Source organism: Eulemur rufifrons, chromosome 7 (assembly GCF_041146395.1).
Source record: "Eulemur rufifrons isolate Redbay chromosome 7, OSU_ERuf_1, whole genome shotgun sequence".
Lineage (NCBI taxonomy): Eukaryota > Metazoa > Chordata > Mammalia > Primates > Lemuridae > Eulemur > Eulemur rufifrons.
Window position 1 is genome coordinate 197,676,683 of NC_090989.1, and position 25,559 is coordinate 197,702,241.

General features: G+C 41.0%; 1 protein-coding gene and 1 long non-coding RNA gene across 3 annotated transcripts in view; one reads left to right on the forward strand and one right to left on the reverse strand.

Moving 5' to 3' along the window:
- Positions 1-2,058: 2,058 nt before the first annotated feature.
- LOC138388317 (uncharacterized) lies at positions 2,059-5,425 on the reverse strand. Its single transcript, XR_011234113.1, has 3 exons — positions 4,949-5,425; positions 2,794-2,908; positions 2,059-2,110 (listed from the first exon to the last, which is right to left on the reverse strand). It is a non-coding gene; the product is annotated as an uncharacterized lncRNA (long non-coding RNA).
- A 112-nt stretch (positions 5,426-5,537) lies between these two features.
- The window catches only part of FAM120A (family with sequence similarity 120 member A), a 115,641-nt gene continuing 95,619 nt past the window's right edge, over positions 5,538-25,559 (forward strand). The window contains exon 1 of one of the 2 annotated variants that reach the window (XM_069476246.1): positions 5,538-6,235. In XM_069476246.1, the coding sequence (XP_069332347.1) occupies positions 5,762-6,235 (474 nt within the window). In that variant the 5' untranslated portion in view covers positions 5,538-5,761. The remainder of the gene's footprint in view (positions 6,236-25,559) is intronic. The other variant, XM_069476247.1, reaches the window with a different exon arrangement.

The window sequence follows — 25,559 nt, forward strand, 5'->3', positions numbered from 1 at the left end:
TTAGTGACATGGAAATTTTGATCTTTATTATATAGTGCTTCCCAGTTTAACAAAACTGGTGTCTTTTATATGATAGACTAACATCTCATGAATTGGCCCAAAATCCTGACACCTAAATTGCACTGATGTGGTAGATCAGTGGACAGGCCAGGACCTTGGCTCACAGGCCGGGCCAGTTCTCCCAGTACCACACCCGGGACCTGTACCTGAAGAGAGATGGGAAAGCAGCACTGGTGAGCAGAGGCTTACCGCCTTCTCTCCCCCAAACCCCGACCTTCAGCTATTTCCCAGGGCAGGGCTTTCTGACTCAGGGTATTATTCTACCCTGGAGGATATATTACATTTAAGGCAGAACTTTCTCTTTGAATTTTTCTTGGGAGCCCCAGTCAACCCTGACCTTTTCCTTTGGCAGCAAGGTCACAGGCCTGAGCCAGGAGCCTCAGCTGGTTCCAGAAGGATGACTGTGTGCTCCCACTTGTGTCTGAGGTCCCAGATTCCCTGGGGAAAGTCAGATTCACGTACTTCAGCCTAGTCAGGGCTGGGTACTTTCCACATTCTGGTATGAGAGAATTACTTCTCCTGGAAACATTGTTACAGTTCATACAAATGTAATAGATCATTTAATAGGTCTCTAAATGATTAAATTTTAAAATGGCTTTTTATTTAGGAATGGGAATTACTAACTTAAGAAAAATTCTCATTTGATTTATATCACATTTTAAAACAAAATTTAGTTTACTTAAAACAAAGTTGATTCTGAAGATTCCATCAGGCAGTACTTAAGGGAAAATTATGAAGTTCTTTTATCAAAACGAGAGAATATATGCCCAACTGAGGACTGCCTTTCAAAGTAATCCCTGTGTATGTTTGTCCATTTATTCCACAGCAGCTCCCACTGTCCACACTGCTTTGGAAGCCTCTTCGAGAATTGCCTAGGGAACTGAGAGGATTCACTTGAAAGTCCTCCAATGACAAGTCTTCTTTCCTGAGCAAAGATATTTTTGAATCAGCCCAAAGCCATTTGGACACAAGTTTGGTAAACATGGTAGGCAACAACAACAAAAACACCAGGCAACAAAAACAAAAAATAGGCAGTGCTGTTTCAAATGGAAAATAAAAAATGAAAACTTTAAGAACCTATGAAGTATCAGGGGCAGCACTGGTTGCTTTCACCCATATGGTCTCATTTGGTGCTCTCCTGAACCTCGTGAAGCACTGTTCCCCCTGACGATGACTCTAGCTTAGGGCTGATGAGAGTTGAATAAAGTAATGCTGTTTGTAAATGGTACAGTCAGGACCTACACATGGGATTGGTCTGGCTCCAAAGTGCAGGTGGAACTCGATGAGATGAGATCACTATCTCCACCTTGGAGGGCAGTATGATCTGTGGCAGGAGGTCTGGATAGGTTACTTAAGTCACATGGGTAACATTAATCCCTTTCTGTTCCTGATTTCTACACAAGTATGCTGATGTACTTTCCATACTACACTGCAATCTGTTCATATGTCTGTCTACTGTTAGACTGAGCTCCTTGAAGCATGTTTTTCTTCATCTCCATGTCCCCAGTAGCTAGCCAATGTCCAATATACACTTGGTGATCAGTGAATGACAGTTGTTTGGTTAGTTATTGACTCTATTCTGACTTTGGACATGTCACTTTCCCCTCCTGACCTCCATATTCACACCTGTGAAATGAGTAGGTGAGTAAAGGCCCTTCTAGTTTTAAAGAGTTAAATGAAACTTGAAACTGCCTATAGTGGCCGTACTGAAGAATTCCCAAGCCATTACACTTCCTGTTACTTCAGAGAGGGGTGTTTGACCATAACATCTTTCTTCCTGCCTTTTGATGCCATCTTAAAACCCAAGAAACCCCTCCGATACAAACAGAACTCTGAAACCAGAAACAGAAGCTACTGAGTGGTGAAGAGAGGGTTTTTCCTGGCATGCTGGATAGGACCTACAAATCTGGCTATTGAAGTGGTATCCTGCCACTTCAATGCCACTGCAGAATTTTACCCCAGTTTTCAAATTAGTCTCAAGAATGATCTTTAGTGTTGGTGGTTTTGTGAGTTTTTTGGGATTGTTATTGACACAACAGCTTCTGGAAATCTGAAAAGAAAAAAAAAGGTAAGTTATGTATCAGTTGTTTGGAACATGAAACACATTTTGTCCTGGTCTCAAGAGTGTGCATGTTGATCAGTCTCTCCTTGTAGTTCTCATACCCTAATGTTAAGTCATAGTATTGAAGGGATGGCAGAGCCTGAAGACCAACGACACTTAACTACTGCACTGTGTACAGTGTGATCAGTTACTAACGTACAATTTATGATGAAGACTGTTAAGGATAAATCTGTGCTCTTCTAGGTAATTTAAGTTGACATTAGTTAACAGATTAGGCATGGTGCTAGGAAAACATTACAGGTTCAAATCCCAAACATGGATTAATTTGCTCTCTTCCATGGCCACAGATTTCATGCTTAGCTCCAGTCTGCTGGTCTCCTAACATATGCCAACGATTATATGGGTAGGAGTGAGGTCTCTTATCACCTTACTTGAAAAACAAAATTCACTTTTTATTGCTGGTGGATAGACACCCCAACTCAGTAGAAAATTAATTAAAGGTATCATTCTACTATAAAACATGTTAGTTTGGAAAGAATCAAGTAAATAAGATACGATCTTCCAGCTTTGTGCTGTGGATCAATTGACCAAAAACAAATTCGAGCCTGAGAAAGAGTGAGACCCCATCTATACATAAAATGTAAAGATTAGCTGGGTGTGGTGGTGTGTACCTGTAATCCCAGCTACTTGGAAGGCTGAGGCAGGAGGATCACTTGAGCCCAGGAGCTTGAGGTTGCAGTGAACTATGATGATGCCACCACACTCTAGCCTCAGCAACAGTGAGATCTTATCTCAAAATAAAACAAAACAAATTGGTTGTAATGGTGTGAGGGCTGAAAATAAGTTTTTCTCTCACTGGTTGCCAAATATGGGTAATTTCTGCACACCACATGCTAACTCTTTTGTCTATTAATCACAACTTTTGAGGTTTTTTTGGGGGGGGGGGATTTTTTGTAAAGCATGGGTCATGTCCTTTTTAGCATTTTTACTTATTTTCCAGATTTTTTTTTCTCATTTGTGTGGCAATCTCTTTGGGAAATTAGAAGTTTTACATTCTATGTGAATTGTCCAAAGATTAAGTGATTGGAAATGAAAGTCTCTATTTGTTGTTATATTGTGAACCTGAAGAGGTACAACTTCATTAAATTTTAAATATAGATGTTTACTTTTACCTCATATTTCAAAAATTTAACTTCAACCAACCCCTGAATTTGAGCTGAGGATGCAGAGTATATTAAATGTTTGTCAGCCAAATATTTTGCCAGCCATTAATAATGGTACTCAAAAAATAAAAGAAATTTTTTTAAAAAAGGTGACTACACAGTTAAATAAGGAAAGTAAGCATAACTGAATTTTATGTTTCAGGTTGATGAAAATGAATTTTAAACTATCAAAAAGTAAAAATAACTGGTCCATGTTCTCAAGTGTAAAGTCTATACAATTATGTGGAAATACTAACTACAAAAGCAAACATTTATTGACTATTTGCTGTGTGGTAGGGACACAGATTATCTGATTTGATCCTTATAACAACCTGGTAGTTAAGTACTATCAATATGCTCATTTCATAGATGGTAAACATGAAAGTTCAAACAGGGTAATTTTAGCAAGGGCACAGAGTTAAGACGGGACAGATTTGGTGATCTGATTCCAGAATTTTAACACCCTACACTGTCTTAAGGTGAAAATAATTTATTTACAGACTCTCAGATACTGGCACTAATGCATTTTAAAAAATCAAAAGCAAGATTGCTCAAAAGAAATAAAAACAAGTACACAGTGAAGGTAAATATATGGAATGCAATAATACAAAATGAAAAATACAATGAGTGATTAAAACTACTACTCTTAATCTTGTGAACCTGCCTTGGGTTATACCAGGAAATTTGGATATTTCTAGGGTGTCCTCTTAATTGTTATTTAACATGGCTTTAAATAGCTAATTGTATTTCTAGATAATTTATAATCCTGGCTTCATCACTAACTTTGTGCATGAGCAAGTGGCCTAATTTGCCACGGTCCGAATTTTAAAAATTAAAGGTTAACTTATTAAAATACCAAGAGCATTTTATTTATGTATATATCATACTGCATTTGAGATGATTATGAAAAGGAAACAAAAATTCAATTTGCCTTTTTACAGAGAGCACGCGGGCTTCTTTGAGCCTACGTGGCGGAACAGGGTGGGTGCAGGCTCCATCTGCTCGGTAGCTGCTGTCTGGGCTACAGCATGTAGCGGCGTCCTGCTCCTCTACAGAGGCTGCTCCAGAAAAAGAATGGATGGAGGATTGACGATAACTAAAAAAGGCACTTTAAAACTCTTAAGATTTCTGGGTTTCTAAATGCTGCATTCTGAAAGACACTGGTCTCTTTTTAAAGACGTCTTACTAAAGCATAATATACATACAGCATTGTATTAACCTCATTTTATTATAGAAGCAATTATAACAGAGCTTTGGAATAGAAGTCATGTAAAGGATCTTCTTTCAGAAGACGCTACTAAAGCAACAGCAGTATTTAAGTCACCCTCCTTCAGAAACAATGCTGTGTGAAAAAAGAAAAAAAAAACAAAAAAAATAAATCACCCTCCTTAAGAGGTGCAGCGTGAGCCACAACAAAGAGCAAGTTTAAGAAGATGGGCTATCCTGCAGTAGGAACTAAATATTATAGAAAGCAGGCATTTCACACGCTGTTAACAGAACTATAAAGTCTGCTCTGTGATGATCAGACATTTAGGGCTAGTTGTATTTTCAGACATTAGAGTGTGTTTGACCATGTCACTTGTCACAGGTGTAAAAACGGCAAACGAGAGCCCGAAGCTGCTACCTTCTGCGGAATCCTGCTCCCTCGCAGGCACATCTACAACGTGCTCCAGCGCTCTACCCCGCTCTTTCCGAGACCGGCCTCGGGGACTGCCAGGATCCCGCTCCTTGGGGCAAGGAGTCTGCGTGGGCGGCAGGCCCTAAGTGAGAGCCAGACCGCCGGGTCAGAAAGGCAGCGTACGGGCCTTCAGCGACGAGCGGGGTGACTCGGCCTCCGTCTCCCACTCAGAGCTGCCATCTTGTCGCCGCTTCCTCACGAGCGTCGCGAGCTCTCCCCCAGGGCCCTCTTCGCCTCCCTTCGCCCGACTCCTGCCAGGCGGCGGCCTCTCAGGCCCTGCCGAGGCCGGGCCGGGACGGCAACAGGCCTGAGGCGGGTGGCCTGTGGCCTCTGGGCGCGGCCTGCTCCGGCCGAGGCACCTCCTTGGGCCTGTCCCGGTCCAGCTCCGGCCTCAGCCTCCGCCGCCGCCTCCAGGAGCCCCGCGCCGCGTCCCGCCGGCGCCGCCTCTTCCGCTTGCTCGCCCGCGGGCCTGCGCGGGCCTGGGCGGCGTCCGCTACGTCAGCGCCGCCCGCCCCGCCCCGGCCCCAGCTTCGGCCTCGGCCTCGCGGCAGCGGCAGCGGCGGCGGCGGCGGCAGGTCCCTCCCCAGACATGGCCCTGGGAGGCGGCAGCACATGGCGGCCGCGGCGGCCATGAGCGCGCCCCCGACCCGCCCCAGTCCCCCCTAGAGGCCGCCGCCCCCGCCCGCCCTCCCGCACGCCACGGCCCCGCCGCCCCCGGCCCCGCCGCCCCCCGCCCGCGCCCGCGCCCCCGCCGCCGCCATGGGCGTGCAGGGCTTCCAGGACTACATCGAGAAGCACTGCCCGAGCGCCGTGGTGCCGGTGGAGCTGCAGAAGCTGGCCCGGGGCAGCCTGGTGGGCGGCGGGCGGCAGCGGCCCCCGCAGACCCCACTGCGCCTGCTGGTGGACGCCGACAACTGCCTGCACCGCCTCTACGGTGGCTTCTACACCGACTGGGTCAGCGGCGGCCAGTGGAACCACATGCTCGGCTACCTGGCGGCGCTGGCCAAGGCCTGCTTCGGCGGCAACATCGAGCTCTTCGTCTTCTTCAACGGCGCGCTCGAGAAGGCCCGGCTGCACGAGTGGGTCAAGCGGCAGGGCAACGAGCGCCAGACGGCGCAGCAGATCGTCAGCCATGTCCAGAACAAGGGCACCCCGCCGCCCAAGGTCTGGTTCCTGCCGCCCGTCTGCATGGCCCACTGCATCCGCCTGGCACTCATTCGCTTCCACGTCAAGGTGAGGCTGGGCCGGGGATCTGGGGCGGGCCAGGGGCTCTCGAGCCCGGGGACCAGGGGCGCACTGCACCCCAAGCCCCTTTCCCAAGGCGCAGAATGTGGCCGGGACGTGGCGGCGCGCGGGGCGGCGAGTTCCCTCGGGCCGGGCTGGAGAGAGCGGGCTAGGAGCCGGGCCCGGCCGCAAGATGGATGGCCAGCTGTCCAGGCCGCGCACTCTTCAAGCCTGTCTCCAGCTTTCCCTCCTCAGTGGGCCTGCTCGGGGTCCACAGACGTGTGAGCACACTTGAGGGCTGGTAGAGAGCCCCGGACCAGAAGCCAGAAGTGGCAAGTAGTGTCTTCATCTCCAGTATCCTTAGGATTTTCCCCTCTTTTTTGAGGCAGACAGTTTACTTACCTTCAACTTTAACAAAATGCTCATTTTTCGAATTTAGCTTGTTCTTTCCGAGCAACAGGTTTATCTTGGAAGCAAGTAGGATAAATAGTAATAGTGGGGGGAATCGCCAGGGCCAGTGAGGAGAAGCAGCTGGAAATACTAGTGCTGCTGCTGCTACCTTCACAAATGTTAGCCAAATGACAGTGAAACTTGTGTAAGGGCCAATGCATTAGTCTTTTCTTCAGAACTCAGTACACTGTCTGTGTCCCTTTTAAAATAAGATGTTTAGGGAAATTGCGGTTTATTGTGTTAGATTTCAAGGAATTGTAAAATTTGACAGGATGGCATTTTGTCAGTTCTGTGACTTACAAATCTGTGTGAAAAAGTCTTTAAAGTAGTTCAGTTTTGTAGATCCGATGCAAAAGAAGTAGTGTCAAATTGGGGGCCATATGCAATACAGGCGTGAACTTACAAATTTATTTTTCTGGTGCACAGTAAGTATTCAGTGACCTTCAGCGGTGCCCTGATGGGTGGGTAATCAGAGCTCCACATTATCGGCCTTCTGCTGTCCCTTTGGCAGAGGGCTCCACAGCTGAAACTGGGCCAGAGGAGAACTTCAGGACCCAGCAGTGACTGTGAAGATAAGCAAATAAATGATCCTGGATTTCAGGTTTTGATTGCTTGCTTTTTCATTGGTTTTCTTAAAAACAATATTTTGGGGACTGTTTTGCTGTTTTAGCTCTGGTCACTCTGTCCTCCATCTTGTCATCCTTTTATGCTTGCTTGAAGCTGTACTTGAACTCAAAGTTTGTGAAATTCTCACTCTTCATGATTGCCCCTGCTCCTGTGATGAGATGGTGGTAGTTAAGCCTAAAATGATAGCGGAAGTCCCACCCAAGATCCGGTTGCAATTGGTGAAATGGTTTTTAAGCCTGTGGGTGGAGGCAGCCGGAAGAGTAGCGATTGGCCTGTGAACATGGTAGAGCCACAGCTTGCCATTCTTCAGGGAAGTTTGGGTGAGAGGAAGGGTCTGTCTCTCACATTTTCTGAATTGGAGCCTGGGGCTCAGAGCAGTAAGATGATGCCATTTCTCCTATGGGACCACCTCCAGAAGAGATCATAAAACTGTTCATAGCTTTATCTGGTTCAGAGACGGAAAATACTACTTAAAAGACAGGATGAGTTTCACTTACTGCTTTTGGTAACAGCATAGCTATATACTTAAATACTTAAGTGATTTTCAAGGGAACACTGTAAATATTACTTATGATTAGAATCAGTATGTATTTATATGGTCACTGTATCTTTTGAAAGAACCATTGAAAATTCTTTTTTAATTGTAATATTTCTTTATATTTGTCTTTGAATGCCTTGCATATATAGTAAGGTGCTCAGGATTTTGGCTAATGTGTAAGTGTTTGGAAACTAGAATTAAACTACGTTTAAGATAATCTCTTCTGTTTAGGCATCTGGACACGGTAATCTTGTCTATATTTTGCTTTAGGTAAACTTTTAATTCCTGATCCAGAATCATAGCCTAGTGTTAATTGCACAGATTACCTGTGTGATGACTCAGTTACCTGGTAGTATCTTAGTTGGCAAGCATACCTTTTTGAAAAATGCCTAAGTAATTAAGCTACTAGAAATTTCTCAGCAACCAAGCAAGATAATCAGGAAGTTTAGATGTAACGACTGGGGAGTGCCGGGAAGCTTTCACTTTCCTCACTGAAGAATCCTTTAAGCTCTCACTCACAGATCGCCCTCTTCTTTTTAGATGTAATTCTAACAAGCCTGGTTATCTACTTTCTAAACTCAGTTTGAGAAGAGGGTGAAGAGGAAAGTCTGCCAGAGGCGGGAGCACCATTAATAGCAAGAAGTGACAACAAGAGAGAAGATTTAAAAAGCTATAAAAAGCAGACATAATTCTGGGACTATTTTAGAAGAAGGAAAACAACCCTAGGTACTGCAACCCTAGGCCCCAGGGGTAGTACAATGTTTATTCTATAAGGGTGATTTGAGTCAGAAAAATTTATGTCATGCATTCTCTGTTTCAGGGAGTGAAACAGTGTATGCTGTTTTTTTTTAAAAGTTGTCCATTATAATGGTTAAAAAATTTAAAACCACAATGAGATACCACTACATACCTATTAAAATGGCTAAATGAAAGAATACTGGCAATACCACGTGCTAGGAAGAATGTTGAGCAGCTGAGATCCTTACACATTGCTGATGGGAATGCAGAATGGCACCGCCACTCTGGAAAATGTGTCAGTTTCTTATAAAGTTAAATGTACATTTATTATACAATTCAACAATCCCACTCCTGAGTATTTTTCTTTTCTTTTCTTTTTTTTTTTTTTTTTTAATGAAGGGGGGGTTGTGAGGAGGGTTGTTCAGTTTCCTCTTTTTTTTTTTTTTTTTTTGTTGAGACAGAGTCCTACTCTGTGACCCTGAGTAGAGTGCAGTTGGCGTCATTGTAGGCTCAAGTGATCCTCCTGCCTCAGCCTTCCGAGTAGCTGGGACTACAGGTGTGTGCCACCATGCCTGCCTGGTTCTGTTCTTTTTGGTAGAGATGAGGTCTCACTTTCTCCTGAGCTCAAGCAATCCTCCCACCTCCCAGAGTTCTAGGATTACAGGCATGAACCACTGTGCCCGCCCCTGAGTATTTTTGTAATGAAAACTTTTGTTAACACAAAAACCAGTACTTAAATATTCATAGCAGATTAATTCATAATAACTTCAAACAGGAAACAATCAAAATATCCTTTAATAAGTGAATGGTTAAACTGTGGTACATCCATACCATGGAATACTACTTAGCAATAAAAAGGAAGGAACTATTGGTATATATAACAGCTTTTGTGAATCTTCAATTGAAGTTTTATGCTGAGTGAAAGAAGCCAGGCTTAAAAGGTATGATTCTATTTATATGACAGTCTTGTGAAGATAAAACTATAGTGATAGGGACCAGATCAGTGGTTGTAAGACCGGAGGAGGGGAAGAGTGTGTATGTAAAGGGACAGCAGGAGGGAGAATTTTGGGGTGATGAATTCTTCTGTGTCCAGGTGATGGTGGTGGTAACATGTTTTAAAATCAGAACTATACATTCAAAGTAAATGTGATAATTTTACTGTATGATAATATGTGTTTGAAAAGGTTAATAAACATTGGCAAAGGAATTGACATGAATACTTCATTATATATAATGTTGGATGAATGAGACATTTCTCTTGTAAAAATTTAACATTTTATTGGCCTTCTCTAAATGGGCAGAAAAGCATAATTTCCTGTCATCCTTGCTTACAGAAATCTTTTTTTAGGGAGCATTTCTCTGATGGAATACTTTTTGTACAGTAATAATTGTATTTCTTTAAACAATTAGCTGATGGCCTGTGTATCAACTGATTTTGTCTAGGTCACTAAATAGCCTAACTTGAACTTGGCTTTAGCTACTCAGAGAATTTCCTCCTGTGTGCCTTGTGTCATCATAACCTTTGAAACTTTAGTGAGTGACTTATGTTTATTTTAAAATACTGGTGGCATTAAATCACTGGAGCTTCCCTAAATGTTTCTGCTACAAGACTCATGGTGTAGGTGTGAAGTTTTATAATGAAGTCCTTCAGATCTTATTTTGAATTTGCTTCCATTGGAATTTTGTTAAATCAATGCTCTGGTGTATTTACTTAGATTTTATATAAAATGGTGTTCATGTTTTAGGTCAGTGGGAGAATGTGAGGTTAGACTATGGTTTAAGATTTTCACGGTTAGCATAATAACATGTTTGTATTTAGGAATAATCTTTCTTCTTGTATGCTTGATGGGGAAGGGAACTAACTGATACCAGACCAGATCCTTGCTAGGTCCTTTCTCACATACACTATCTCATCTGTCACTCAAGAGTGCCTTTTTCCAAGTGAAGAGACAGGATCTACTGATTAAGTGACATCTGGAGACAAGTCATCAGTAACTCTTCAAGAAGGAAGTTCAGTGCTAAAGTCAAAAGTTCAGTTTCATTGTGTAAGAATGCTTTGTGGGTATGTTTACCTGTAATTTACCCCCAGGTCAATTCTGATAGCTAACCACCTGCACTATTTTTTCCTGTCAGAATAGGATCAGCAAAGTTCCTATGCATAAGAGAAGAATCTATTAACACTGTGGTCCCCAACCCCCCAGGCCTGTTAGTAACCGGGAAGTGCATTGCTGCCTGAGCTCTGCCAAAAACCGCCCCGCCCCCCAATCCCTGGAAAAATTATCTTCCATGAAAGTTAGGAACCTGTTCACACAGCAGAAGGTGAGCAGTGGCTTGAGGGCTTGAGGCTGGCAAAGCTTCATCTGTATTTACAGCTGTTCCCCATTGATTGCATCACCGTTTATCCTCTGCCTCCCTCTCCGCTGGTCCCCCCCTCCCCCACCCCACCCTGGGAAAAATTGTCTTGTCTTCCATGAAACCACTCCCTGGTGCCAAAAAGGTTGGGGACTGCTGCTTAACAGACCCTAAACACTGACAGACAGTGTATCTTATTCTTAAGGACCTTTAATTGACCAGAAAATACTTAAGGTTCAAAATTGACCACATTATAACTCACACCAGTCATCATGTACTTTTCCATGTACCAGTTTTGTGACTAGTTTAATTCACTTAGCATAATGTCTTCAAGGTTCATCCATATTATAGCTTGTATCAGAATTCCTTTTCTTTTTTTTTTTTTTTTTTTTTTTTGAGACAGAGTCTCACTCTGTTGCCCAGGCTAGAGTGCCATGGCGTCAGCCTAGCTCACAGCAACCTCAAACTCCTGGGCTCAAGCAATCCTCTTGCCTCAGCCTCCCGAGTAGCTGGGACTACAGGCATGCACCACCATGCCCGGCTCATTTTTCTATATATATTTTTAGCTGTCCATATGATTTCTTTCTATTTTTAGTAGAGATGGGGTCTCGCTCTTGCTCAGGCTGGTCTCAAACTCCTGAGCTCAAATGATCTGCCGGCCTCTGCCTCCCAGAGTGCTAGGATTACAGGCGTGAGCCACCGCGACCGGCCTAGAATTCCCTTTCTTTTTAAGGCTAAATAATATTTCATTGTGTGTATATACCACATTTTGTTTGTCCATTCATCCATTGATGGACACTTGGGTTGCTTCCACTTTTTGACTATCGTGGATAATGTTTCTATGAACATGGTATACAAATATTTGTTCGAGTTCCTGCTTTCATTTCTTTTGGGTATAAACTAGAAATGGTATTGCTGGGTTATATGGTAATTCTGTGTTTAACTTCTTTGAGGAATCACCACACTGTTTTTCACTGTGGCTGTGCAGGCCATATATTTTATATCATAATTTATATAATATATTATTACAGTATAGTTCTAATTTTTAACATTAATGTGATCACTTTACATTTTTCAGCAATTTGCTTTTTTTATGTGAAAATCTTACCTTGTTTATACTAATAGTTCTAATTCTTTTTAATGCGTACATAGTGTTCCTTAATTTATCCAACCTCTACAGATGGTATACACACACAGTAGTGCACAGTATGCACATTTTAAAAGTCATGCAGAACTATACAGTCAACATTGCCAGATGTTCAGATTTTTTTAGAAAGCCAGAAACCCAGATTTTATTTGAAATTATATTATTTTAAAAATACCAAGGCAAGCAATTCAGGTCTCTAGGCTAGCTACAGCTCTTGAGCCACCAGTTTGTAATTTGAGCACTGATCTTTATGAACAATTATCATCCTTTTCTGAATCTTTCCTTTGATGTTAGACCTATCAAAGCCCAGTTTGACTTGTCCTGTCTGCCTCCTTGAATCTTTTTCAGTTATTAAAGTTTCCTGAGGTTACTGAAATAAGACTTTCTCTGTGTGCCACAATCCTCTTGACCTTCTCCATAATGTACTCTTCGTTATATACTCTATATAGTCTCCAATATTACCTCTTTTGACATTAATACTAACCACGTGTTTATTCAACATCTGACAGTTTCCAAGGCGCAGCCTCACTGTCCTCAAAGAGTTCAGCACCTGGTTTTACATACTTATAGATTGTTTTTCACCATGTCCCATCAACATGCACACTGACTATTCTTATCCCTATAAACTGATCTCCTGATTCTTCAACTGGAGTGAATTTCTCACGTCACTTTAGCTGCCCCAGAGCTTGGACCCTATAATTAGTGAAAATAGTGTCCCCATCTTTAACACTTTTGCATGCTGTACCCTTTTTGCCCCATGCCACTCCCTCAGTGTGGCCCTTGCTGATGTGCTCTTTCTTCTCCTCTTGCATTCCACATTTCTCTTCTCCCATCCTGTTCTGGTTTCACTTTTAGCCCTAACTATCTTGAACCTTGTGATCACTCACTTCAGAGTGACATGCTCTACCACCCCAGAATCATGCTTGCCATTCCAACGTCCCATCCTGCCAGTCCCCAGAATAATGATACATCAGGCCAACTCTAGCTTAACAGTCTCTCACTAACTGTCATGCTCTTATTTCTCATGTCCCCAGCATTCAAATTCATGAAGTTTACCCAAAGGTCTAACAGGTGCTTTGCAAACCTATTGGTGGGTTTTGAAACCGTATTATTGGATGTTTACCACCGTTTAAAAAATGATGTAGAATAAAATACAACAACAACAACAACGAAATAGAATGCAAGAGTTATACTACTGGTAAATAGTTTACACTTTTCTTTTACTGTGGGCAGCATCCAGAATGGCCTCTGGATCTGCCAGGCTCACCAGTGGAACCCATCTTGCCCACCCTTGGCGGAGTAGTCTGACACATCTTCAGGGAGGTCACTCTCCTGCTCAGACTTGAACAAAACCATTAAGTCCAAACTCCTTGTTCAAGCTTGTAGACCCTCCTGCTACCTGAATCCATTCCACCTTCTTGTCTCACAATTCTTCTATTGTCTATTTAAATGTTCCCAACCCGGCTGCTCGCTATTTCCTCAAGAAATATCCAACTTTTGCTTGTATCATTCCCTCTTGTCTAACTGCCATACTATCCCACTTTTGCTCGTCACAATTTTACTCATTCTTCAAAGCCTGTCTCACATGCAACCTTTCTTCTTGGAGTCTCTTCTGATATTTGAAAAGGTGGACCAGAAACACATACATACAGCATCATGTACATTTCCATTAGACTTCTAGTAGTCTATTGTATTTACAGCCTACGGCATACTTACCTCCCACATCAAACTGTAAACTGCTCAAGGCCAGGGATTGTATTTTACTCCTCTTGTATTTCCTATATTTTTAGTGTAGGCATTCAGCTCTTTACAAAATATTTGCTGTGTTCTATTATTAATATATAGCCAGATGAATTTAATTATTTTGTTTCAAACATCTGGACCGATGGTGATTACTTAAGATTTATTTTGTTACCCCAAATTCTCAAATTTCTCCCCTCTCCTCCCCTCTCCTTTCCTTTTGAGACGGGGTCTCACTCTGTTGCCTGAGCTATAGTGCGGTGGTGTCATCATAGCTCTGTGCAACCTCAAACTCCTGGGCTCAAGCAGTCCTCCCGTCTTGGCCTCCCAAAGTGCTAAGATTACAGGCATGAGCCACTGTGCCTGGCCCGAAATTTCTTACACTCTCTTTTCTGACTGCTTCCCAATGGTGATTAATTCTCCTTTCAGCAAACATTTGAGCGCCTGTTATTGCCCAGGCCTAAAGGAATGAACAGAAGAGGAAAGGAAGGAAACTTTTAGGGAGCTTACAATTGGGGGTTGGGAGTTTCATTTAAATCCTTTTTGTGGGTTAATGTTTGGAACTTTCTTTGATATCATAGAACAATATATTTACTCAGTGAAGACCTGTGAGTGGTTCTTAACTGGGATTGATAGTTGAGACTTTTGGTAGCATCGGGAGGCATTTTTGTCTGTCACAGCTGCAGGGGTGGGTGTGGGAGTGTGTGTGTGTGGGGGCGGTGTTAACTGTCAGGATCTATTGGGTGGAGGCCAGGGATGCTGCCAAACATTCTACAATTCTACAGAACAGCCCCCCACAGCAAGGAATTATCTGGCCCCAAATATCAGTAGTGCCAAGGCAAGGAAATCCTGGTATGAACAAATTAAAAAATTCTAAGCTTGGGGCCTTCGTAAAGCCATATAAATGTTTGAAATATAGGTATCTAAGTATACCAGGAAGAGAAGTAATCAAAAATAAAACTTAATTTTCTAAATTAAAATACATACATGTATACATCCAATCTCTAACAAATCTTTAGACCCACATGCTCTTCGTTTTATAATAGTTTTCTGAAATTTATACTCATGGGAAGAAACTAATTAACACATACTACACATTCCAACCTTAGTAAGCAGTTGACCATAGGAATAAATGTCAAATACTATGTAATAAGAGATATTTCATTGTTTGAAAAATTGGACTATTTTCCAGTGGATTTATAGACAATATTTTCTAACTGAAAAGACATAAAAATAAGAGTTCAGATGAAAATATTCTTAAATTCTTCAGATGTCTCCATATAGCTCATCATTTATTTCATTTTTACTTATTTTTATGTTTTCTCTAGAAAGTAAGTGCGATTAATACCTTGCCTATTATCCAGCTCTTAGAACAATATCTGACATGTAGTACGTGCTCAAAAAATATTTGGTAAACGGATATAATAACTCACCGATTACTGCCCTCATGCAAGGCAGTGTGCTAGCATAGAGATGGTAGGAAGCTGGAGTTTTCATGTCCACATGAAATTAATTTCAAAGATCACTGGTCTCTGGTTGGCCACCTGTTGCAGAGGTTTGATCTTTGAGCAAGCCTTTTACGCTTCTTAGGAGATGTGTTGAGGGCATAAAAGAGGTGACTGCTTAGGGAAATGAGCCATCGTTTCTCTTGTTATACCTGGCTCTCTCACACATTGTTTCTAGCCGTCTTAGGGACAGTGTAGAGTTAACTTGACATCTGTTTGTGTCTGCAAAGGGGTGGTAAATCTACATTATGGTAGTTTAGAATCTGTGATTTAGAAACATGATACTTTCATGCTCCAGTCATTTGGCATTTCTCAGTTGTCTCTGGAATAAATTAACTTTTTTGAAAGGAATGAGTTTACCATGTTGTTGGCATTTTACCAGTTAGCATAGGAAAGTATACTGGAGGGTTTATTGTTGAAGCATTGACTTTTCACAGGTTGGAAGTGCATTGTTTATCTTCTTAGCTAGAACACATGTATAAACAGCAATAACAAGTCAGCCCAGACTGTTGGAGGGGATAACTAGACTATATGGATGAGATTTTCAGTATTCTGGACGTATAAAGAGTTTGCAAGTGTCACTATCTTGACATAAATGGTATCAATCTGAGGTTCTTTTTCCTAAATTCTGAAAATTAAGTTTTGATGTTTTGTATTTTGGAGTGAAATTTTAGCAAGAATAATATCGCTACGATTTAGCTGTGTCATTAGGAGATTAATATGGCAGGCTAAATAGATTCTAAATACAAATAATGTGGATGTTTCCTTTTTTTCATTTTATTTTTTATTTTTAAAGTGTATAAGTTTAGTTTGTATTCCCATTATGACATTCACGCCTTTATTATTATTGTTTTAGAAAGGAAAGACAACAATTGTACAGGTTGGTCATCTGTATACAAAATTCAGAAATCCTAAATCTGAAATGCTCCAAAATCTGAAACTTTTTGCTAGCATGATGCTCAAAGGAAATACTCATTGGAGCATTCTGGATTTCATATTTTTGAATTTGGAATGCTCAACTAGTAAGTATAATACAAATATTCCAAAATCCGAAAAAATCCTAAATCCAAAACACATCTGGTCCCAAGTGTTTCAGATAAGGGATATTCAACCTGTATTACCAAATAGGCATTGAATCAGGCTTAGATCATGTCACAGGCAATCTGCTAAAGAGATTGCAAAAAAAAAAGGAATCATACCTTTTGATATAGCCTGGCAGATACAATCTATTGCATACATGCTAATTGTTGTTTTCCAAAGGAAAAATAAAACTTCTATCTTTTGACAACTAGGAAGTTAAATTTTGAAGCCATGCACCTAGGCCTTCTGAGAAAACAGGGAGACAGGGTGAAACCCTTCTTTTTATTATTGTTATTATTATTTTTAATTGTGGTGAACTACACATAACATAAAATCACAAAATTTATCATCTCAACCATTTTGAAGTGTGTAGCTCAGTGGCATTAAGTACATTCACATTGTTGTACAGCCATCACCATCATCTGTCCCCAGAACTTTTTCAACGTCCTCAACTGAAACTCTGTCCCCATTAAATATAACTCCCCATTCTCTCCTCTTCCCATCCCCTGGTAATCACCATTCTACTTTTTGTCTCTCAATTTAACTACGTTAGGTACTCGTATAATATAATGAGATCATGTAGTATTTGTCCTTTTATGTTTGACTTGTTTAACTGAATGTAATATCTTCAAGTTTCATCCATGTTGTAACATATGTCAGAATCTCCTTCCTTTTTAAGGTTGAATAATATTCCATTGTGAACAGACTACATTTTGTTTATCAATTCATCTGTGGATGGATGCTTGCATTGCTTCTACCTTTTGGCCATGGTGCTGCAGTGAACATGAGTGTACCAGCATCTCTTTTGAGTCCATGTTTTTCAACTCAGAAGTGGAATTGCGAGATCATAGGGTGGTAATTCTAGGTTTAATTTTTGAGTAACCACCATACTATTTTCTATAGAGGCTGTGCACCATTTTACATTCCCACTAGCAATTCACAAGTGTTCTATTTTCTCCACATAACTTTGACAACACTTGTTATTTTCTGATTTTTTTTTTTTTTTTTGGTTTTGGTTTTGATAGTTGCCATTCTAATGGATGTGAGGTGGTACAGTATCTCTTTGTGGTTTTGATTTGTATGTCTCTAATGACAGGTGAAGTTGAGCATCTTTTCATGTGCCACTCCCTAATTTTAAAAGAAATTTTTTAGCTTGCTTTTAAGACCACTGCACCCAATTCTTATAGAGTAAATGAGATAGAGAAGTTTATTCAGCTATGAGGTTTCTTGAGGAGGAGACATTTCTTTTTAGAGACATTGCTAATGTATGTTATAATGCTTAAATTGCCCTTTAAAGTAAATATCAAAAGTCTGCCATCAAATTGGAGTTGAGGCCGGGCGCGGTGGCTCACGCCTGTAATCCTAGCACTCTGGGAGGCCGAGGCGGGTGGATTGCTCAAGGTCAGGAGTTCGAGACCAGCCTGAGCGAGACCCCGTCTCTACTAAAAATAGAAAGACATTATATGGACAACTAAAAATCTATATAGAAAAAATTAGCCGGGCATAGTGGCGCATGCCTGTAGTCCCAGCTACTCGGGAGGCTGAGGCAGTAGGATCGCTTAAGCCGAGGAGTCTGAGGTTGCTGTGAGCTAAGCTGACGCCACGGCACTCACTCTAGCCTGGGCAACAAAGTGAGACTCTGTCTCAACAAAAAAAAAAAAAAAAAAAAAAAAAAAAATTGGAGTTGACTTTTATCTTCTCATTCTTCAGTTGAACTAGAGTAGGAAACAGAAGCCTGAGAGTAAAATTTACCCACCTATTGACTAGAGTTCAGTTGAGTAAAAGTCAAAGCCTGTTTTGTTGTTGTTGTTGTTTGTTTTTTAACGAAAGAATTTACATTGACTTTACTATGGTCAGGTTGATGTATATCTTCTAAATCAGATAGCTGGCTGGAGGATGTATCACATTATTCCCTGAGCTGGTATAAAATTATTCTGAAGAAAAACCACATATGATATTTTTCTTAGTGTCATTTATGACAACTCATAGTGTTTCAGGCCCTTGTATGAAAAATAAAAAGAAATCTTTTTCATATAGCTTACTGAAAAATAAGTAGTAACAAACATTTGCCAAGTGCTTAATATTTGTTGATGATGCAGATCTGTTTACATGCAGTATGTTAAATCATCACAGCTACTCTATGAGGTAGAGGAATATTATTTTTGCAGATGAAGAAATGGAAGTACAGAAATATTAAAGCAGGCAATGGAGTTCACCCCCCACCCTGGTGCCAGAGACACAAAACCTCCTTGTAGAAGTGTTTCTTCACTGGAGATTAGGAGTCAAGTAACAGTGTTAAGTTTTCATTCTTATAGGGTTGTCCCCATAGCTGCTTTTCAGAATTAATAAATAATAAATACTTGCTAAGTAAGTTTGGGAATTTTTTAGGTATTGTTATAAAAATACTGAATTTTGATATATCTGCCTTTTTAATGATGAAACTTAAAACTATTGAGATAAGATTTACCTAGGAATTTGTGGTAAATTTATAATAGCATAAAGTTATCATCTTAAACTAAGTATAAAGTGGTTTCTTAGGACCCAAAATGGGACATTTTGCAGCTTTTAACCTTTCCACACTAACTACACCTACCGTATTTCTTGGGGAGGGGGTAGGCAGGGAAGAAGAGGCTGAGAAGTTTCATGATTCCTGTGCTGGTGTGTCCCAGGCTGGGGTGTTGTGTGTGTTAGACACTAGCTCCCTCATCACTGGACAAGAGCTGAAGTAGAATGCTCCTCGGGGAGTTGGATACACACAGAAGGAATTTTAGAGTTTCTTTTCCTTGTTTTTACACTTGCATTTTGATATGGTGGTAATGGCAGCCATGGCAAAACTTAATCAAGGCCTGGTGCTTTTAAAATGGCAGATAGTCTCAGTGGTTACTAGCTTGGGATTTTCAGTAATGAGGCAGCTCATAATTCAAAGTCTGATTTACCGCTGGTGGGTGATTTTACCCCGTTATGTAAGTACGTTTTCAGGGCTTGATTTTTTAAGTTGTTTTATACTTTGGGGGAGTTCAAAATGAAATCATCTTCTCATGATTGTATTTAATAGTTTAAACTCCCTTCTAAAATTGACATTAAGAACTAGAAATATGAATTTCCTTGTATCATGCCCAGTCTGAGCCAAGTGTTGGAAGGCCAGGAAAGAGGAGAAACAGATCAGGTTGAGAGAGTCTCTTAGCACAGGAGAAAGACAAAAGAGAATGAAATACCTTCAGAAGACCAGAAAAAAAGACAGCAGCTCAAATCTGTCAGACACTGAATCCCCAAAGCGTAAGCTTAGTACTTAATTTTTATTTCCAATTAAATAACTGCCTCTTAGGTTATTTTAACACAACCTGCAATCTTTTTCCTTTCCCCAGTCAAATCTTCCATCGTATCATCTTTTCAACCCTGTCAAATTCTCAACCAGATTTTTACCAGGTTTTGCATGACTTAAGTCTCAAGGGATTATTCACTGGGTCTCTTATAAATATTCTTAGTTGTTTGACCGCATTCATTCATTCATAAATTTATAGGTAATCAAATTCCACACTTTGAAGCCTTTCTTGTTTCTCTCAAGTGGACTGTCTGTGGGAAGAGTTCTGTTTTCATATAATAGGCTTTTTGAAACTCTGCTGTTTAGGCAGGGGTTCGTTTTTCAGGTTACAGCCTGTTACTGTAATACTTTGTTCATCTAATAAAGTGGTTTCAAGTAGTCTTTCAACTGATGTCTTATGTCTTATAGAATATTGACTTTTTTCTAAATAAACTTTTTATTTGGAATAATTTTAATTTTATACAAAAGTTGCACAGATAGTACAGAGAGTTCCCAAATATCCTTCGGTCAGCTTCCAGGATATTAACTTCCTACTAGCTAGTACAGAGATCTAAACTAAGAAATTAGCCTTGGTAGAATATTGTTAACTACATTAGGGACTTCATTTGGATTTCATCTGTTTTCCCACCAGTGTTCTTTTCTGTTCTGGGACCCCATCCAGGACCCCTCTCTTCTCCCATCCCTTCTAGTCTGGGCCAGCTTCTCTACTTTCCTGATCTTGACACTTGTGAGCAGTACTGGTTAGGTATTTTGTCCCCCATCTGGGTTTGTCTGATGCTTTCTCAGGATTAAATTACAGCTGTGCATTGCAGGAAAGGATAGCCTAGGAGTTTGTGGTGCTTCTTAGCATCCTGCATGGCACATAACATCAACTTGGCTTAGCACTGGGTGATTCTGACCTTGATCGATTGTGTGAGGGGCTGTTTGTGGGTGTTTGCTCTGTAGTGACAATTTTTACCTTTACTTATTTATAACATCTTCATCCTTTGGAAGCAGTCATTGAGTCTAGCCCAAATTCAAGGGGGAAGTGGTTAAACTTCACCTGTTGGGGAAGGATTGTACATTAATTTTTTATACTTCTGTGGGGAAAATTTGTCCCTTCTCCACCCTTCATTTATTTAATCATTTATCTACATCAGTATGGTCTCTCATCCTCCTTTTGTAGGGTTGTAATCAGTTCATTTGGGATTGTATCCAGTGCTGCACTATTTATTTCATTGCCTTAGCTCTGGCCTTGGGAGCTCTTTTGAGTTGGCCCCTGTGTCACACGCCATCCTTTTGTATTGGGGGCACTTCCTTGCATTCTGGCCCTACAAGATGCTTCAGAGGTGTCTTGTGTTTCCCTACTCCAGCATCAGCTGTCTCTCCAAGGAGCAGCCCTGGTTCCTTGGCATGGGGAAGGATGATTAGAAACCCAGGTCTGGGCACCTGTGTGCTCCTGCTGCTGGGGGTCCCTGTGACAAGGAGAAATGTGTGTACTAATCTGAGTGAACACCAGATCTTCCATCATTTCTGTACTTACCTGTCTCTGTGTGTGTGTATGTGTATTTTCACCTCAACACCTGTTCTCACTGATGTCTCGTGGCTAATCCAGCACCACAAGGTTCATTCTGGGCTTCTCCCTTTGTGTAATTATTTGTAGCTTCTTTCTGATAGTGAGAACCTGGCTCTTGTGCCATTTGCTTCAACTCTAGGGTTCGTGCAAAGTAGTTTCAGGATTATCAGCCCAGACCTGCGTGGGGAGACACAGCAAGTAGAGTAGTTTTCCCACGTTACTCAAGCAGCTCATTCTCCCCAACCCATTTCTGTGAGGTTATTTCATACATTTTATGATACAGTTAAATACATTTGTCCATCTGCATTCTATCCTGGCATCCCCTGACATCCTGGTTGATTTGTTTTTTAATTTGCATGCATTAAAGTTCATTCTGTGTCATGTACAATTGTATGAGTTTTGATAAATGCATAGAGTTATCTTGTACCCACTACCCCTAGGCAATTGACTTTTAACTCCCTCTTTCAGGGTTCTTCTTTTTTGTGGTTTTCTTTGGTGGATCTCTCCCTTCACCCACTGAATAACTGCTGAACCACACTGCCATTATTCACTCACTGAAGAAAGGATAACCTCTTTGTTACCTTGTGGTTGTGGGTTTTTTTTTTGTTTTTTTTTTTTTTTAAGAGAGAATCTCTCTCTGTTGCCCGGGCAAGAATGAGTGCCATGGTGTCAGCCTAGCTCACAGCAACCTCAAACTCCTGGGCTCAAGTGATCCTAGTGCCTCAGCCTCCCGAGTAGCTGGGACTACAGGCATGCGCCACCATGCCCGGCTAATTTTTTCTATATATATTTTAGTTGGCCAGCTAATTTCTTTCTATTTTTAGTAGAGACGGGGTCTTGCTCTTGCTCAGGCTGATCTCAAACTCCTGACCTCGAGCGATCCACCCGCCTCGGCCTCCCAGAGTGCTAGGATTACAGGCGTGAGCCACCGCGCCCGGCCTACCTTGTGGTTTTTAACACTATGCTGGGCATCCTCAGATGAAGGCATAATGAGTTTTAACATGGGGTAGAATACTAGAATTTTAGAAGTTGAAGGAACCTTAAAGATCCCTCTGATTTCACATCAGTAGTTGGCAGGTTGTCTCTCCAAGTTGAGTGTCTGGGCAGAGCAGGAGCCTAGACTTTTCCACTGCCCCCGCCCCCCGCCCCTCCCATGGCTGTTACTCTGGAGACTTGAAATGGGAAAGATGAGCTTAGGCCAGGGTAGGAGGGCTCCTCCCACCTTTGCTGCAGGTGTGAAGCTTTGTTCATAGGTGTGGTTCCTCTATCTTTTCTTTCAGGACATTCATTTTGGCATTCAAATGTTTGTTTAATGCTATGTGTGCTTTTCAGAAGGATTAAGGTATTGTTAATCATTTGCAAATTAGAGTTGTAGTGAGTTATTACTAGTTCATTCACTTTGCTTTTTAATGCCAATCTGAAATCAAATGTTCTGAGTGAAAAGGGAATTGTTAGGGGTGGAGGAAGAAAGTGATTGTGAAGAGCTTCACATACTACCTTTGCTGGGTGTTAGCCTTTACTGGATAGACTGTATCATATTAGTATTTATAGATAATTTAAGGAATCTTTGGGGACCCACAAAATGGGACCCCCAAATGGAACAGTTTTTAATTCTTTTAGTGCTTATTGGGTGCCAGGCACCAAGCTAGACCCGTGATACAAAGATGCATGAACTACACCCCTTGTCCTCTAGAGAGAGAGAGACATGTAAAAAGAAGTACTGTAGCAGAGATGACCAGAGTGTAGGAATGGTTTGTAATAGTAATTCTTTAGCTTTTTATTGGATTCTTTCTTTTACAAAAGGATTTTTAAAGCATAATTCTACCACCCTGATACAACTGTTTTGGTTTTTGCTTTTTTTCTTTCCAGTCTTTTTCCACAAACACAGTTTTACATGGCTGTATATACATGCTATTGTATTCCAAAATAGTTTTAATATTTTATCATAAGATTTTCCCAAGTTTCTCCACAGTACAGTGTAGTTGCTGTATCTGCCTGTCTCTATAGTGTTTATTTTTTTCCCAGAGAAGTCTACTATGATCCTTTTTATGCTTCTAATGTTTTTTATTTGGTGCATTGGTTTCTTAGGCTCTATTTCCTGGAGTGAGATTACTGGGTCAAAGAGTATGAACTTTTACAAGCTCTTGAAATATATTGCCTACTGTTTTACAACACTGACAGCATTATTTGAAAGCTGCCAGATTAGACCTGATCCCTGCTGTTCTCAGACTTCATCATCTCCCCCTTTTGCCTTTGATCCCAGGGTCAGCATGCTGGCTGTGCTAGGAACACACACTCATTTCCGAGCCTTTCTACTCCCCCCCCCCCCGCCCCCCCACCCAAGGACAATCTCTTTGGAGGACTGGGTTAGGATCATCTCCTTGTGAGATGCCTTTTCTCCTACTCCTGGACAGCAGCCTCTTCTCACACCCAGGCACTCTTCGCCACCCTGTGATGCTCATTGCTCAGGGACTGGCAGAGAGTGAGCCCTGGGTGTCCCTGACTCTAATCATGTAGGTGGGCGGGGCTGGACTCTGACCTGCTCTCAGTCTCCATTTTAATTGGCCCCGGCTCCTCTACAAGACAGAAAAATCTTATGAACAAGTAGTCATGCTGGAACCTTTTCTAGCACTCTCCCTGGAGGGATTAGGAGAGAAGAGAGTGGTGACTCACTGTCACCTTTCATTTTAGGTCTCTTAATAGAGTATACAGACTTACTATTAAGGATGTCTGGAAAACAGCCAGTAATTTCTAGTGATTTAAAAATACTTTAAAACATCACTGTAAATATAAAGTTCTATGTAATAAAATGATTTGAGGTAAAGAACTTGGACTTAGAGATTACTATTTGTAGAAATGAGAGGATGAAGCCAGCCTTTTTTTAGAATTTTTTTTAGCTATTCTATTTTAGCTGGTGTACAGTGTTTTTAGATTTAGGGATAAAACAGCATTCTCTTATTCTAATTCTAAGAAATAGAACATTGTTTGACTAATTGGATTTTTTATCTATAAAATAAAAATTTTTTATTGAAATATTTACCAAGAGAATTCAGAAAGTTATTTTACCTTTAAATATGCATCTTTAAAAGGTTTGCTTTGCCTCTCAGTGAGATTTCACTATAGTTAACTTTCCAACAAAATTTGGTAACCACTTTTATTATGAAAGCCAGTGAGAAATGAGGTTAGCTCTATAGTGATGTCTAAGAGAATTTTCTGAGCTAGTAGGAATGTTCTATATTTGTGCTGTCCAATTAGTATGTTAGCTGTTGGTCACTTGTGACCACTGTATGCTTGAACTTAATTTTTAATTTAATTTAATTTCAGTTTTCATTCAACATAGCCACATACTGGATAGTAGTTTTAGAAATTTAAGTTTAAGGGCATATGTTTGTCTCCTCTAAGGCTCTGTGGCGAGTTAATTTTCTGTTGTTAACTGAATCACCTGATTTAGTTTAAAGTTCTGTTCACCAAACCACCTTAAGCCATTGTAGAAATAAAAAAAAAAAAAAAAACGGCCAGAATTTTAGTTGGATGAATGAGTATGGGAAACAGCAGGAGATTTGATAGTCTTGGACTTTAAATAATTTATAATAGAAGACCGTTTTTTCCCCCAGGTCTTTCTGGTATATTTTTAGGACTAGAGAGAGTCCAGAGGACTTTCCACTTCTCAGAGGTGTTGCTCTGCCTCCTTCTTCCTATGTCCTAGAAGTCTGAGGTGGTATTGATGTGCCATAGTGGGAATTCAGTAGAAGTAAAGAAACTTTGGCTTATATTTTTCATCAGTTGATTTAGACCTAGTCCAAATGGTAGTTCTGACATTGTGTGTGGGACACAGAAGGAGCACATGGCAGTTGTTTTTAGGGTGCGTGCGTGCATCCTTATATGCTGAATGCCTTAGCAGTGTAGGAACTAGTAGACAAGTAGATGAGGGAGCATACTTGGCTTTTAGTTTTTAGAAAGTCCTTCTGATTAGTTCACCTATTTGACACATTTGGTCTACTTTGAAGAAATTGTTTTTGTTTCACTGAGAATGGTTGGCTTCTCTCTGTCTCCCTCCTTCCCACCTCTTCATTTTTCTCTTCTATGCCCACCACCTTCATGTCACAGGGGTCAGCCAGCTTTGTGTGTTTTCAAGCAAGGTGATCTTTGAATTTGACAAGAATTGAAAATTTACTTATGGTCTAGATGGGAGCATGAGGCATGAGTTACTGACAGGAAATGATTTAAATCTGATTTCCCACAGAGATTTATCGGAACAATGCGCTGCACACTTTATTTG